We start from the raw sequence: 12,587 nt of genomic DNA, 5'->3' as shown, positions 1-12,587 counted from the left end.
GCATTAATGAATCTGAACTTGTGGGGATTTCTAAACCTACAAGAGATTTGATAAAGCTTTTAGATGTCAATGACAAGAATGGCCCAGCTCGTGTGGTATGCATTGTTGGCATTGAAGGATTGGGTAAGTCTACTATCACAAGGAATGTTTATGACAGTATATTTGACTGTATCCCATGCCATGCTTGGATCAATACATCACGGTCATTTGTCAGAATAGAGGTGCTCAAAACTATCATCAGGGAATTTTTTGGTGCTGAATCATTGGAAAAGCAACTTGAAGGGAAGGTGGTGCAAATAGAAGACCTTAGCAGCTACCTCAGGGAAGAACTAAAGGATAAGAGGTACCTCCTTGTTCTTGATGATTTGTGGTCAATAGATGCCTGGATGTGGATCAAATACATAGCATTGCCTGCTAATAACAATGAGGGTAGTTGGATATTAGTAACCACCTGAGACACTGGTTTAGCCAAGGAATGCACTCTTAGTACATCTATCTACTACCTTACACCCCTAGAAATTGATGATGCTGTGGATTTGCTACTAATAAGTTCTAGAAACACAAGGAAATACATGGAAAATGATGAAAAGATGACGATCATAGTTGGTAGGATAGTGAGAAGGTGTGGGTGTTTTCGTCTGGCTGTGCAGACAGTAGGTGGACTGCTTGGCACTAAAAAAGTATCAGAATGGGAAAAAAATTGTAACGAGATACCCTCAGAACTCGAGACATGCCCAAGCATTGATGCATTGAGGAAAATCATGAAACTTTGTTACAATCACTTGCCATCTCATCTTAAACCCTGTTTTCTGTACCTATACATCTTTCCTGAGTATTTCGAGATTCAAACAAGACGCCTGATAGACAGGTGGATATCAGAGGGGTTAGTTGCATCTAGTTTTGGGATGGACATCGAGGAAGTTGCAAATAGTTATATTCATGAGCTAATTAATAGAGGTATGATTCAACCTTCAAGAGTAAATTGGGAAGGAAGGGTAAAGAGTTGTCGAGTCAATGTTCTCATGTTTGATATCATGACATCTGTTTCAAGAGATGAAAATTTTGTACACTTGACAAAAGATGTTGCAACAAGTGCACCAGAGGAAAACTTCCGTCATGTAGCCCACCATGGTGGGAAATGCCCAACAATGGGTATGGATTGGAGCCATGTTCGGTCATTTACTTTGTTTGGCGTCCATCCCATGAAGCCAACATCTTCTTCCTTTTTCCTTTTTCCTTCTTCTTCTTTCTTTTTGTGGTTCGATGGTTGTATGCTCGGTTGTTGCTTTATAATATAAAGCGGGGGGAAACCCTTTTTCGTAAGCCAACATCTTTACTCTGTTCAGCCTACCTAAGGAGACTAACTGTGTTGGATCTTCACGATGCACAATGTAGTATCACCCAGAAAGATATCAATAACATAGGGTTGTTGCATCGCTTGAGATATGTGAATGTCCGGGGACATTCAAATATTTGTGCACTTCCAAGATCCATAGGGAAGTTATATGGCTTACAAAATTTAGACTTAAGAAACAGTTGCATCACAGCATTAACATCCGAGATCGGTAAACTCCATAGCCTATATAGCCTTCGTTGCAGCAGGAAAAGAGCCACTCCAGGCTATTCTGGCTGTTGGTTTGAGTCAGTAGGTGTCAGGGTGTCAAGAGGGATCAGAAACTTACAAGATCTTAGTATACTAGAGGTTGTGAACATCAAACGGACTAGTATGAAGGTAATTAAAGAGCTGGGGGAGCTTATACAGCTGAGAAAACTGCGTGTGGTAACAGAAGGAGCCAGCAAGCACAAGTGCTACATATTTGGTGATGCTATTGAGAACCTTTCTTGTCTCAAATCTCTTATTGTGGATGCCAGTGGAAGATCAAATCCAGGAACACTCAAGTGGATGCATTGTATCCCGTCCCCTCCTCCCCCACTGAGATCCTTGAAGTTACGTGGATATCTTGGAGACGTGCCCAGCTGGGCTGGTAATCTTAAGAACTTGGTTAAAGTATACTTGGTGAATAGTCAGCTGAAGGAAGAAGGTAGAAGCATGGAAATACTAGGGGCATTGCCCAAACTCATGGTCCTCTGTCTTTGTCAGAATGCTTTTGTCGGAGAGAAACTAGAGTTCAAAGTGGGAGCATTCCAGAGTCTCGGAGTACTTGATATTTGGGGACTGCAGCAACTGCGAGAGATAAGGTTCGAGGAGGGCACATCACCCCAATTGGAAAGGATACAGCTGAGTGAATGCAAGTTGACGTCAGAGGTTACTGGTCTCAAGCAACTTCCAAGGCTCAAGAACATTTCACTTTATCAAGGTTGTCAAGTGGCAAAGCTGTGTGTGCTGCAAGAGCAAGTGTTCGCACATCCCAACCATCCCGATCTGAAACTGCTGTTTAGCCGGAGCTACCACGACCTGGGTGATGTGGCCGAAGGCTCCATTGATGTACAAATGGAAGAGGCAGCGGAAGCATCGTCTCATTTTCCCGAGTCTGCAGCAGTGGGAGAGAGCTTCTCGGAGGGGAGCGACAGGTCAGCTAATTTTCTCATTCGTTCAGTAGCAGTGACTGAATTGGCCTGGCGTATTCAGTGTTTCTCTACAAATGAATATTTTTGGTATGTTGGTTCATTGATTGCAACTTAATTTACAATGTCAGAAAATGGATGAATTGTATAAAATTCAGTCACCTAATGATTCTAGACGTGTAATCTTGCAGGCACAAATAATTGCTGCGCCATGCTCCATATTAGAGTTGCAATCTTTGACGGTTCAGACAGAATTGCCGCCGGTGTTAGTGTTACTATTGGAGGCCGAAAATGCCCTTATCTGTGGATGTGATGTGCTACACATCCTCGTCAGCTCATGTCAAGGTAATGAGCAAGCACCCAATTTGCATGTGCGACCGACTATTCCCGAGACACAACTATCTTGGGTTTTTTTTTTCTGTTTGTATTTACAAATTTTAATGGTTCGGCATCAAGCGGTGCATCCTCGAGGCGCCGACTCACAGCCGATGTGCTGCCCCCCGCCCAGTTCGCTAACTTCCCGGACCTCCCACCATCGTGGGAACCGTAGAGGAAATACCTCGGCGTCTGGCAGCGCGCGTGGGGGACTTTGTGTGGTGGATATCACCGGCTGGGAGACCCACACGAAGAAGTGGATCGGGGTTCCACACGGTGGAGCTCACAGTGCTCGAATACGACCGGTGGCAAGTCCGGTTCCATGGCTCCGCCGCGAGGATCAACTTCCATGGCGGAGATGGCTCAGGAGGACCGAGAGGCGAGAGAGCGCCTCGCAGGCGAGGCCACCGACGAGGCGTACATGGCGGACCTCTGCGGCTGGCACCCCTAGCTCGTGGTGGCAGAGCAGGTGATATTCATGGACAATGGCGGGGAGACCATCGTCATCTCCGACGACGAGATGCAAGGTGGCGACGACGAGGGCCACGATGAGGAGTTCGACGCCGAGGAGAGGTGGCGTATCTTCCCTGTTACAACGACAACGACGGCACCGACCCGGACCCAATGGGCGATGGCACGTCGAGGCAAGATTGGCTCGACCTCTACCATGGCTGGATTTAAGTTTAGTGTAGGTTTAAATTTATCTCAAGACTCGGTTGAAGCTATGTTGAAGCTAGGTTGAACTTGTGTTTAAATTTATGCAAATTTCGGTTGAGGCTATGTTGAAACTAGGTTGAATTTATGCAAATTTATTTTACTCCGTTATATATAAGGGAATGGTTAGGTTCTGCGAAATTTACTCCGTCAGATCCACCATTATTTTTAGGGGATCAGTAAGAAATGCCCTTAGCTAGCTAGCCTGTGTTAGTTCCAAGCTAGCGTGAAATGGTCAGATTCCAAGTTTCTGTAGCTACCGCCTACCAGTACAATATAATTAAGCACGCATCGTTTGCTACCTGCCGCATGCTTATGATATAGATAGTGACATACAGCCAATTATTTATCTGGGTACTGACTACTGAGAGCTGCGTTTGAACAGCCAGAACGTGAAAGAAAGACTTGACTTGAAGCATGGTGTGGCCCATTGGAGTGTATAACATTGCAAATCTCCTAACATGCTTCTGTGAAATTGACGAGATCGACCCAATTCCGCTTCTGTACAAACCGCACGTCCTTCGCTGCTACCTACGGCCTTCTTTTAATTTTTCTTCTTCCATTCCATAGGTATACTAGCTAGAAAATTAACGTCTGTTTAATTATTTGATTAGTTGCGTTTCAACAACCCGAATACAAAAGGACAGCAAGGCTAATCATCAACGGAGTAATATTTAAGAACTCAAGCCATGGGAGGTAGTGCTCTGGCATCTTCTAATTTGGCCGGCCAATTTGGTCGGAACAACAGGCCGGACGATAAGACAAACACGGGTGGGTGATAAACAACATTACCTTTTTTGTTTGAATAACCGTGACGAGAGAAACGAAGAACCACTGGCGTTTTGCTATAAGAGCACTGCAAACTTGCCCTCTTAGTGGCAGGACAAAGAGCACAGCAACCTTTGCTTTTTCTCGGTGCACACACACACACACACACACACACACACACACACACACACACACACACAGGTAGCTACTGTGAGGTTGATCAATTGTTGTGTGAGGACAATATCCGAACCGGACGGAGATAATGGCGGAGACGGTGCTGAGCATGGCGAGGTCCATGCTGGGCGGTGCCATTAGCAAGGCCGCCTCTGCCGCTGCCGACGAGATGAGCCTCCTCATGGGTGTGCGCAAGGATATTTGGTATATGTGCACATGCACTTCTTTTGTTTTTGTCATGCACTTCCCACTGCCTCTTACATCCCTTTTTTTTCTGTTATTAAGAACATCTTGTTGGATGAACATTAGTTGGATATATTAATTCTTGAAACAACCAAAATGTTTTACTCAACTCTTGTATATAGAATGGCACCAGGCATTCATGGTAGGCTTGAAATCTCTTCATGGGGGTGCATATTTCTTCTTCTTCTTTGCATGTCGCAGGCTGCAAGAATGACACAAACCGAGCTGTAATAAAGTTACTTTTCCATTGTTGATAAGTTCATCAAAGACGAGCTAGCAACGATGCAAGCTTTCCTGGTGGCCGCTGAAGGTATGGAGAAGAAAGACATGCTACTCAAGGTGTGGGCAGAGCAAGTAAGGGAGCTGTCATACAATATTGAAGATTGCCTCGGTGAATTCATGGTGCATGTGGCAAGTCAAAGCTTGTCACAGAAGCTTATGAAGCTCAAAGAACGACATCGAATCGCAGTGCAAATCCACGATCTCAAATCAAGAGTCGAAGAAGTCAGCAACAGGAACACACGCTACAATCTGATTGAGAAGAACCAAATTACCAGAACCATTGATGAGAGGGATTCTTGCATGGAAGATATCCGCAACCATTCAGCTAGCAACATAGATGAAGCAGGACTTGTGGGGTTTTCCAAGCCCAAACAAGAGTTGATAAAGCTTATAGATGTCCATGCCAAAAATGGTCCTGCTCAGGTAGTATGCGTCGTCGGCATGGGCGGTTTGGGTAAGACTACTCTTACCAGGAAGGTTTATGAAAGTATGGAGAACTTTTCTTGTTGTGCTTGGATCATTGTCTCGCAATCATTTGTCAGGATGGAGCTTCTCAAGGTTATGATCAAAGAATTTTTTGGCAAGGAAGCATTGAAGAAGCAACTTGAAGGTAATGTAGTTCGAGAAGAGGACCTCGCCAACTATCTGAGGAAAGAGCTGCTTGAAAAGAGGTACTTTGTTGTACTTGATGATTTGTGGAACATCGATGATTGGAACTGGATAAAAAATATTGCTTTTCCGAGTAGTAACAACAAAGGTAGCCGAATATTGGTAACAACACGTGATGTTGGTTTAGCTAAGAAGTGCTCATTGGAATCTTCCATACCACTTATCTACCACCATAAACCCCTAGAAACAAATGATGCCATATATTTGCTATTAAGGAAGACTAGGAGAAGTGAGAAGGACATGGATAATGATGTGAAAATGAGGGAAATAGTTACCAAGATAGTCAAAAAGTCAGGACTGTTATCACTAGCTATTCTCACAATAGGAGGCATGCTTGCCACTAGAGAGGTTAGTGAATGGCAAAGTATTTACAACCAGATCCCCTTAGAGCTAGAGAGCAACCGAAGTCTTGAAGCAATGAGGAGGATGGTTACCCTAAGTTACAACCACTTGCCTTCTCATCTGAAGTCATGTTTTCTATATTTAAGCATATTTCCTGAGGATTTTGAAATTCAAAGGAGGCGTGTGGTAGAAAGATGGATAGCCGAGGGGTTTGTTATCGTCAGGGATGGGCTAAGTGCTGAGGAGGTTGGAAATAGTTACTTTGATGATCTAGTCAACCGAAGCATGATTCAGCCATCAAGAGTGAACATAGAAGGGGTTGTAAAGAGCTGCCGAGTCCATGATATCGTTCGCGATGTCATGATAGCAATTTCTAGAGATGAGAATTACGTGTACGTGGCAGGGAATAATTTGACTAGTGTTGTAAATAAGACCTTCCGCCATGTAGCATACCATGGTATCATGTGCCAAAATATTGGCATGGATTGGAGCCACGTACGGTCAGTAACTGTGTTTGGTGAGAGATCATTGGGGCCATCACCTTTAGTTTGTTCACTTGACATGAGAATGCTCAGAGCCTTAGATCTAGAGAATGCACAATTTCAAGTCACACAGAAGGATATCAGCAACATAGAATTATTGCGCCACTTGAAGTATGTGAATTTTTCTAATCCTCAAGGATATTCATATATTTATAAACTTCCTAGATCCATAGGAAAATTACAAAACTTGCATACTTTGAACATAAGAAACAGTCATATTACCACACTACCAACCGTGATCTGTAATCTCAAGAGTCTATGCAGTGTCCGTTGTACCAGAGTTAGGTCCTACAGATGGTTTGACCTGGATGAACCTAGGAAATGCTTGGTGAACACACTTTGTCTGCCCATACTGTTCACACCTTTGGTTGATCCTAGTGAACATCCCGAGGTAGTTGCCGAGCTACACATGTCATGGTCTAGCCGTTGGTCAGAGTCAGATGGTGTGAGGTTGCCAAAAGGAATCGGCAAACTGAAAGAGCTGCAAATACTAGAGGTTGTGGACATCAGCCGAACTAGTGGCAATGCAATTAAAGAGCTAGGTTGGCTTATGCAGCTGAAAAAACTGAGCGTGGTAACAAAAGGGGCCACCAAGCTGAAATGCAAGGTACTGTGTGATGCCATTCAGAAGCTCACTTGCCTCCGCTCCCTTAAAGTGGACGGTTCACTCGAGTGGCTGCATGATGTTTCCTCTCCTCCTCCCCTGTTGAGGAGTCTGAAGTTGTCTGGACGCCTCGGAGAGATCCCTGGCTGGTTTGGCAATCTGACGCATTTGGTCAAGCTTTACTTATCGGAAAGCGCAATAATGGAAATACTAGTGCCACTTCCCAACCTCATGCACCTTCGTCTTGGAAGGGGCTCTTATATCGGGGAGAAGTTGGCGTTCAAAACGGGGGCATTCCCAAATCTCAAGAATCTGGATATTTGGGGTCTGTGGGGACTGAGGGGGTTGAAATTTGAGGAACTTTATATTGTGGGTCTGACGGAACTGAGAGAGGTGAAATTTGAGGATGGCACCTCACCCAAGCTGGAATTGATGCGTATCGCTAATTGCGTGTTGAGATCAGGAATTATTGGAGTCAACCAGCTTCCAAAGCTCAAGCAGATCTCACTTGGTCCCTATGGTCAAGTGGCGAAGCTTGCTATGCTGCAAAGTGAAGTGGGCGCCCACCCCAACAGTCCCGTGCTGCGACTGTTCAATGAACGGAGCTACCATGATCTGGGGGACGTCGTCGTCCAAGTGGAAGAAGCAACGGAGGAATCATCATCTCTCCATCCTGAGCCTGCAGCAGCGGGAGGGAGCTCACGGTCCCAAGCGGTGGGCATGGCCGCGGCAAACATCAGGTCACCTCAGCTAATTGCTTCTCTTTCATTCAACTAGTAGTACGTACTACGTGGCAGCTATGGAGTGCGATGTGACTGTACTCTGTTTTCCTTTTTGTGTGTTACAGCCAAGATGATGTGCTTTACACTTACAACTCCTGCTGACTGAATCCGAGCAAGCCTCCTACCAGTTCCACTTCCACCGTGTAACACAACTGGTACAGCTCAAATTTTACACTATTTCCAGCTATCTTGGTCTTTTCAGTTTGTGGTCACGCATTCTAAATCTGCACATGCTTATATAAAAAGCAGGCATGATCTCAGTCACATTGTATTCAGCTTGGGAAAACATATATTTTACGCATATCCCTGTTTGTAGCAAAGACTTCCTTAATTTTCTAGCTGCTGACAGAGTTTCACATCTCAGATTCAGCTGGGCACCCAGGAGCACTACCAAGCTGCGTTGTTCATCCTATTGTCGAGAGTTACAAGATGGGACACAACTTCTTTTTATTTTTGCTGGGAAGATGGGATCCAACTTGAAGAGAGGCCAGATGGTATATCCATATGGCAGAACATCAAGATGGTATTTCCTTCTAAAAATCAGTATGGGTAGAGCAAGCAACGGAGGAATCATCTCCACTTCCATGGCCTACAGCAGCGGGAGAGAGCTCTTCGCAGGTGGTCATCCTCCTGTGAACCAATAGCATTAAGAGGTCAGCTAACTTATCTTTCGTTCGTTCAGTAGTAGACGCTATTAAATGAGATTTTAATTTCTACGGTATGCATTTGTTTTCCGCAATCTTAATATAGAAGACACACAGATTGTGTGTTGTTGAAAAGAAAATACACTTAATCTCTCTCTGTCTTGTAGTGCAAGTGGAGGAAGCAAGTGCAGCAGCGGAGGAAGTCGTCATGACGACGGGGAGCGACAAGTCAGCTAGTTAGTTTCTCTTTCCTTCAGTAGCTGTGGCTGTCAGCTAGTGATGCTTATTATACACTTACAATCCATTTCTCTTCTGCTTTTAACAGTGAGGATGATCTGCGCTGAAGACCAGTTTGTAGCCTTGACGAGTCTCCCACCTCTCTCGCTCAGGTCGTCGCCATGAAACGTCATGCTTTGGATTAAATCCTTCTCAGTTCGCTTCACTATATTCAGTTTGTGTTTCTGACGATGTTTGTTTCTCTGTCTCTAACAGGAGCTGTTGCTCGTTTGCACTTGTTGCTGATAATTCACAAACAATCAAGGTACCCCCTCCTTCACTTCTTCGATTTCTTTGATTCCATCTGATTTCTGGCCATGTTTTCGGAATAATGTTTCTGCTACTGAATTTATCGTAATGTTTGTCAGGTCTTTTTGTGCACACCAACTGTTCTCTGTTCATCTCAATGTCTGTAAGAAGTTAGAATTTCGGAAATCCGGGAAAAGCTGGAGTGTGGCATGACAAAAATCATGGTGCAATAAATGCAACTTAATTATGGCACATTACCTGAATTTCGGCTGAAGGTTGTATAATTAGAAAGGAGCCAACTGGAGGGAGGTATAATCCATGGAAGTACCAGAGGTAGGCACCGACTAGCCTCATGTTCCTTCTGTATTTCAGTGTATAACTGTATATGCTGGGGAGAAATTAGTGCTCACCATGTGGTAGCATTTCCAAATATGTCAGGAACCTTGATGTCTAGCAAGAGCTGAAGCAACTCCCGCATATGAGGATTGAGAAGGGTGCTTGAGAAGGACACCGATTGTTCTGAAGTGTGAAATGTGATCACACTGATAACTGGTCAGTTCATCTACAACTCTTTTTCATGTTGTCATGTTGGATTTTCCGTATACTTATGGTTCTTAGTACTAATTAATTAATGCCCTGTATATGCATTTCAGCTGGGGAGAAGACGTGGATAATGCAATGGACTACACCACACGAGATGTTGCTGCTACTTAAGCTGCATATACGTACTGTTATGCTGCAATGGCCACCAATTTCAGCCATCCAAGTTCTCTACCGTGTGCTGGCTCTGATATGGTGCAATGTAAAGCTAAGAGGGATCTCGACTTCTAATGGAGGGGAGTAGCAAGTTGCAACCGTTGGCCCAGATGAAAAATGGCTTTTGACCAACCTGATGAGAACACCTGCAATTTTGAATGCGGACTTACTTTGTTTTCTAGTACTCTGTTTTTCCAGACATGTTTAGTTCCTCTTTGTTACGTTGCTGCCACTATGATTGTGCTTGTGTGTAATTAAAGAATGAGGATTAAAAATGCTTTTATCCAAGTTCCTCAAATTTAAGAATCTGTTCGAGTTCTCTTCACTCCAGAACGGCAACGAACCCTTGACTCCGTGGAGTCGTCAGAGCGGAGGGGAGCAGTCCGGTAGTACAAAATCAACCTGATGAGAAAACAGAGTTACTCTGTTTCTAGTACTCTTTTTTCTTTAGGATGATTAATTGCTCTGAAATTCTTGCTCTCATTACCATTATGTCTGTCCTTGTTTGTAAACGAAGAATGAGGATGAAATGCACCAAGCACAAATGAGATTTTCCTCCCGACCCACCCCTCCCGCGTCACCCCCGCAGGAGACGGGGAGGGAACCCTAGCCGCCGTCGGTCTCCTCCCCTCCTCCCGACCCCTTCCTCCCCCGCCGCCGCCACAGGGCGCGCCTAGGCAAAGCCTGGCCGGCGCCGGCGCCGGCGGGCCTTCTCGTCCCCTCGCGTGTGGCGCCGGTGCGGGCCGCTTCCACGGGCCAGGGCGCCGCGGTTGGTGGGTCGCGGCAGCGCGGCAGGTCCCCTCCCGACGACGACGGCTGGTGGCTTCCGCGGTGCGTTGGGCTGCTGGCTGGAGGGGCGCGCTTGCTGCTCCCGCGCCCCGATCTGGCGCCGGGAGCTGTGGGCGGTGCGGGTCGTGGGCGGCACGGGGTCGCGGCGCGACAGAGGTGGGCGCCCTCCTTCTTCCTCCTCTGCTCCTTGGCTAGGTGAAGCTTGAGGGCGTGGCTGGTGGGTGCTTGTTGCGGCATGGTCAGATTCGGCCGGATCTGTCCCTGCTCGCCGGCGGGCGGCCCGAGGTGCTGGTAGCGGCCGGTTGGGTCGCTGCACGGATGTGGGCCGCCACGGTGTGGTGGTGGCTCCTGGCGGTGGTTTGGGTCGTTTCACGGCAGCGGCCGGACATCTCCGGCGTCGGCTCGTCGGGAAGCGGCCTGTTTTGGCCTTCGATTCCTCTCCTCGTCGTTCCGACGCTACCTTCGTCGAAGGGCTGGCCCTCTCCCAGCTGCGGTCCATCTCCCGTCTCGCGCCCGGTATTGCGGGACTGATCTCGTCTCCCGCCCGACAGCAGGACCGAGATCGTCTCGTGCCCGGCTGCAGGACTGAGCCTGTCTCGCGCCCGGTGCCGCAGGACAAGGAGATGTAGGCCCGTTCCGGCTGGCCTCTTAGGTCTCGGCGCTGGGGGTCGCCCAGGGATGCGAAAGACGGTGCCTTTCCATTCGTCTCTTTGGGTGGAGTAGTGTGCCAGTCTCGGGTGAGGTGGTGTCAATGTTCTGGATGCCAGGGCGGCGGCCCTGGAGTTGGTAGCGCGGTGCTCATGGGCAGAGCTCGTGGCTTGGTGCTGCCTGGTGACCATGGCCGTGTGGGCGGCATGGATGCCGGGGTATGGCGTTCGGTGGTGGTGATTGGTGGCCGGGATGAAAACCTGCTCTATCATTGCCCGTCGGGTTGCTCCAGGGGAAACCCTGACCATCGTGTCGGGCGGTGGCGGCGCTCCGGTGTCGTTCCCTTCCTGAAGGCGCCGCCTTGAAGCCCTCGGTTCGCCATATGCGGCTTCACTTCTTCGCGCTGGCGTGTTCACGGCTTAGATCTCCGGTTACTCTTGTAGTGCTAGGGGTGGTGTTGCTGCGCTCAGCATCTTTGTATCATGTCTTGGGTGTGTGGGTTGTGTTGGTGTGCGGTTGTACCAGGTTTATTGTGGATCTTTGATTTATTTATAAAGCGGGGGAAAAGCGTTTTCCGGTAAACGAAGAATGAGGATTGCAACTGTTGTTATCCATTTTCCACAAAATTTGAGTTGGTGAAATAATGCGCCTACTATATATGCCATTAAAGTTGCGATCGTCATCGGGTTTCGCTTTGCCAATTACAGTTTGCCGACAAAAGGCGACATGGAGGCATTCAGAAGCATAGGTTTATTTTTGGAGCCCCATGTTTTCCCATTTCAACTGGAAATAGTTTCAGGAGCCTGCGAGCTAAATTGAGCAATCAGCAGACTGACTGTGATAAAGATCAGGGCGGAACACCGATGACTTCATCGATGAACACACGCTTTCATCCACCTTCGAGATAAGCAGGTAGATAGAAACCGGCTCTATCTTTCATGTCCGAACAGATAAGCCATTAATTTCGGGAAGGGTAAGAAATATGCTGAGGTAGTGCATATATTTGGATCTTCAAGAGCATGTTCCTGGGAGTTGGTGGTGGGACATTAGAAGCCACAGAGAAGCCATGAGGAAAGGAAACAGGGCAAAATTGCAAGCAATCACAACAGTTATGCCAAGTTGCTGAACAGGTCAGCACTGTCGTTCTGTCATGCATTTTGCTTATATATGCAGCTTGTCATCAAATGGAGGTATGTTCATGGAT

The 12,587-nt window shown here is 46.8% G+C and overlaps 1 protein-coding gene across 3 annotated transcripts; it reads left to right on the top strand.

The window, feature by feature from the left end:
- Positions 1 to 4,503: 4,503 nt before the first annotated feature.
- LOC109733818 (disease resistance protein Pik-2) lies at positions 4,504 to 10,268 on the top strand. Of its 3 annotated transcripts, none has more exons than XM_045231790.2 (10): positions 4,504 to 4,761; positions 5,002 to 7,979; positions 8,087 to 8,176; positions 8,386 to 8,674; positions 8,833 to 8,901; positions 8,991 to 9,054; positions 9,158 to 9,206; positions 9,310 to 9,523; positions 9,629 to 9,742; positions 9,844 to 10,268. In XM_045231790.2, the coding sequence occupies exons 2-3, from the start codon at positions 5,083 to 5,085 to the stop codon at positions 8,121 to 8,123; spliced, it is 2,934 nt and encodes a 977-aa protein (XP_045087725.1). In that variant the 5' UTR covers positions 4,504 to 4,761; positions 5,002 to 5,082; the 3' UTR covers positions 8,124 to 8,176; positions 8,386 to 8,674; positions 8,833 to 8,901; positions 8,991 to 9,054; positions 9,158 to 9,206; positions 9,310 to 9,523; positions 9,629 to 9,742; positions 9,844 to 10,268. The 3 variants fall into 3 exon arrangements, with proteins under 3 accessions (XP_045087725.1, XP_040253032.1, XP_045087726.1); XM_040397098.2 differs by having other exon boundaries at positions 4,504 to 4,786; positions 5,059 to 7,979; XM_045231791.2 differs by having other exon boundaries at positions 4,707 to 4,761; positions 5,059 to 7,979.
- Positions 10,269 to 12,587: the final 2,319 nt, after the last annotated feature.

This window comes from Aegilops tauschii, chromosome 7 (assembly GCF_002575655.3).
Source record: "Aegilops tauschii subsp. strangulata cultivar AL8/78 chromosome 7, Aet v6.0, whole genome shotgun sequence".
Taxonomy (NCBI): Eukaryota; Viridiplantae; Streptophyta; class Magnoliopsida; order Poales; family Poaceae; genus Aegilops; species Aegilops tauschii.
The sequence above is the reverse complement of the archived record's forward strand: the minus strand, read 5'-3'. Positions and strand labels throughout refer to the sequence as shown.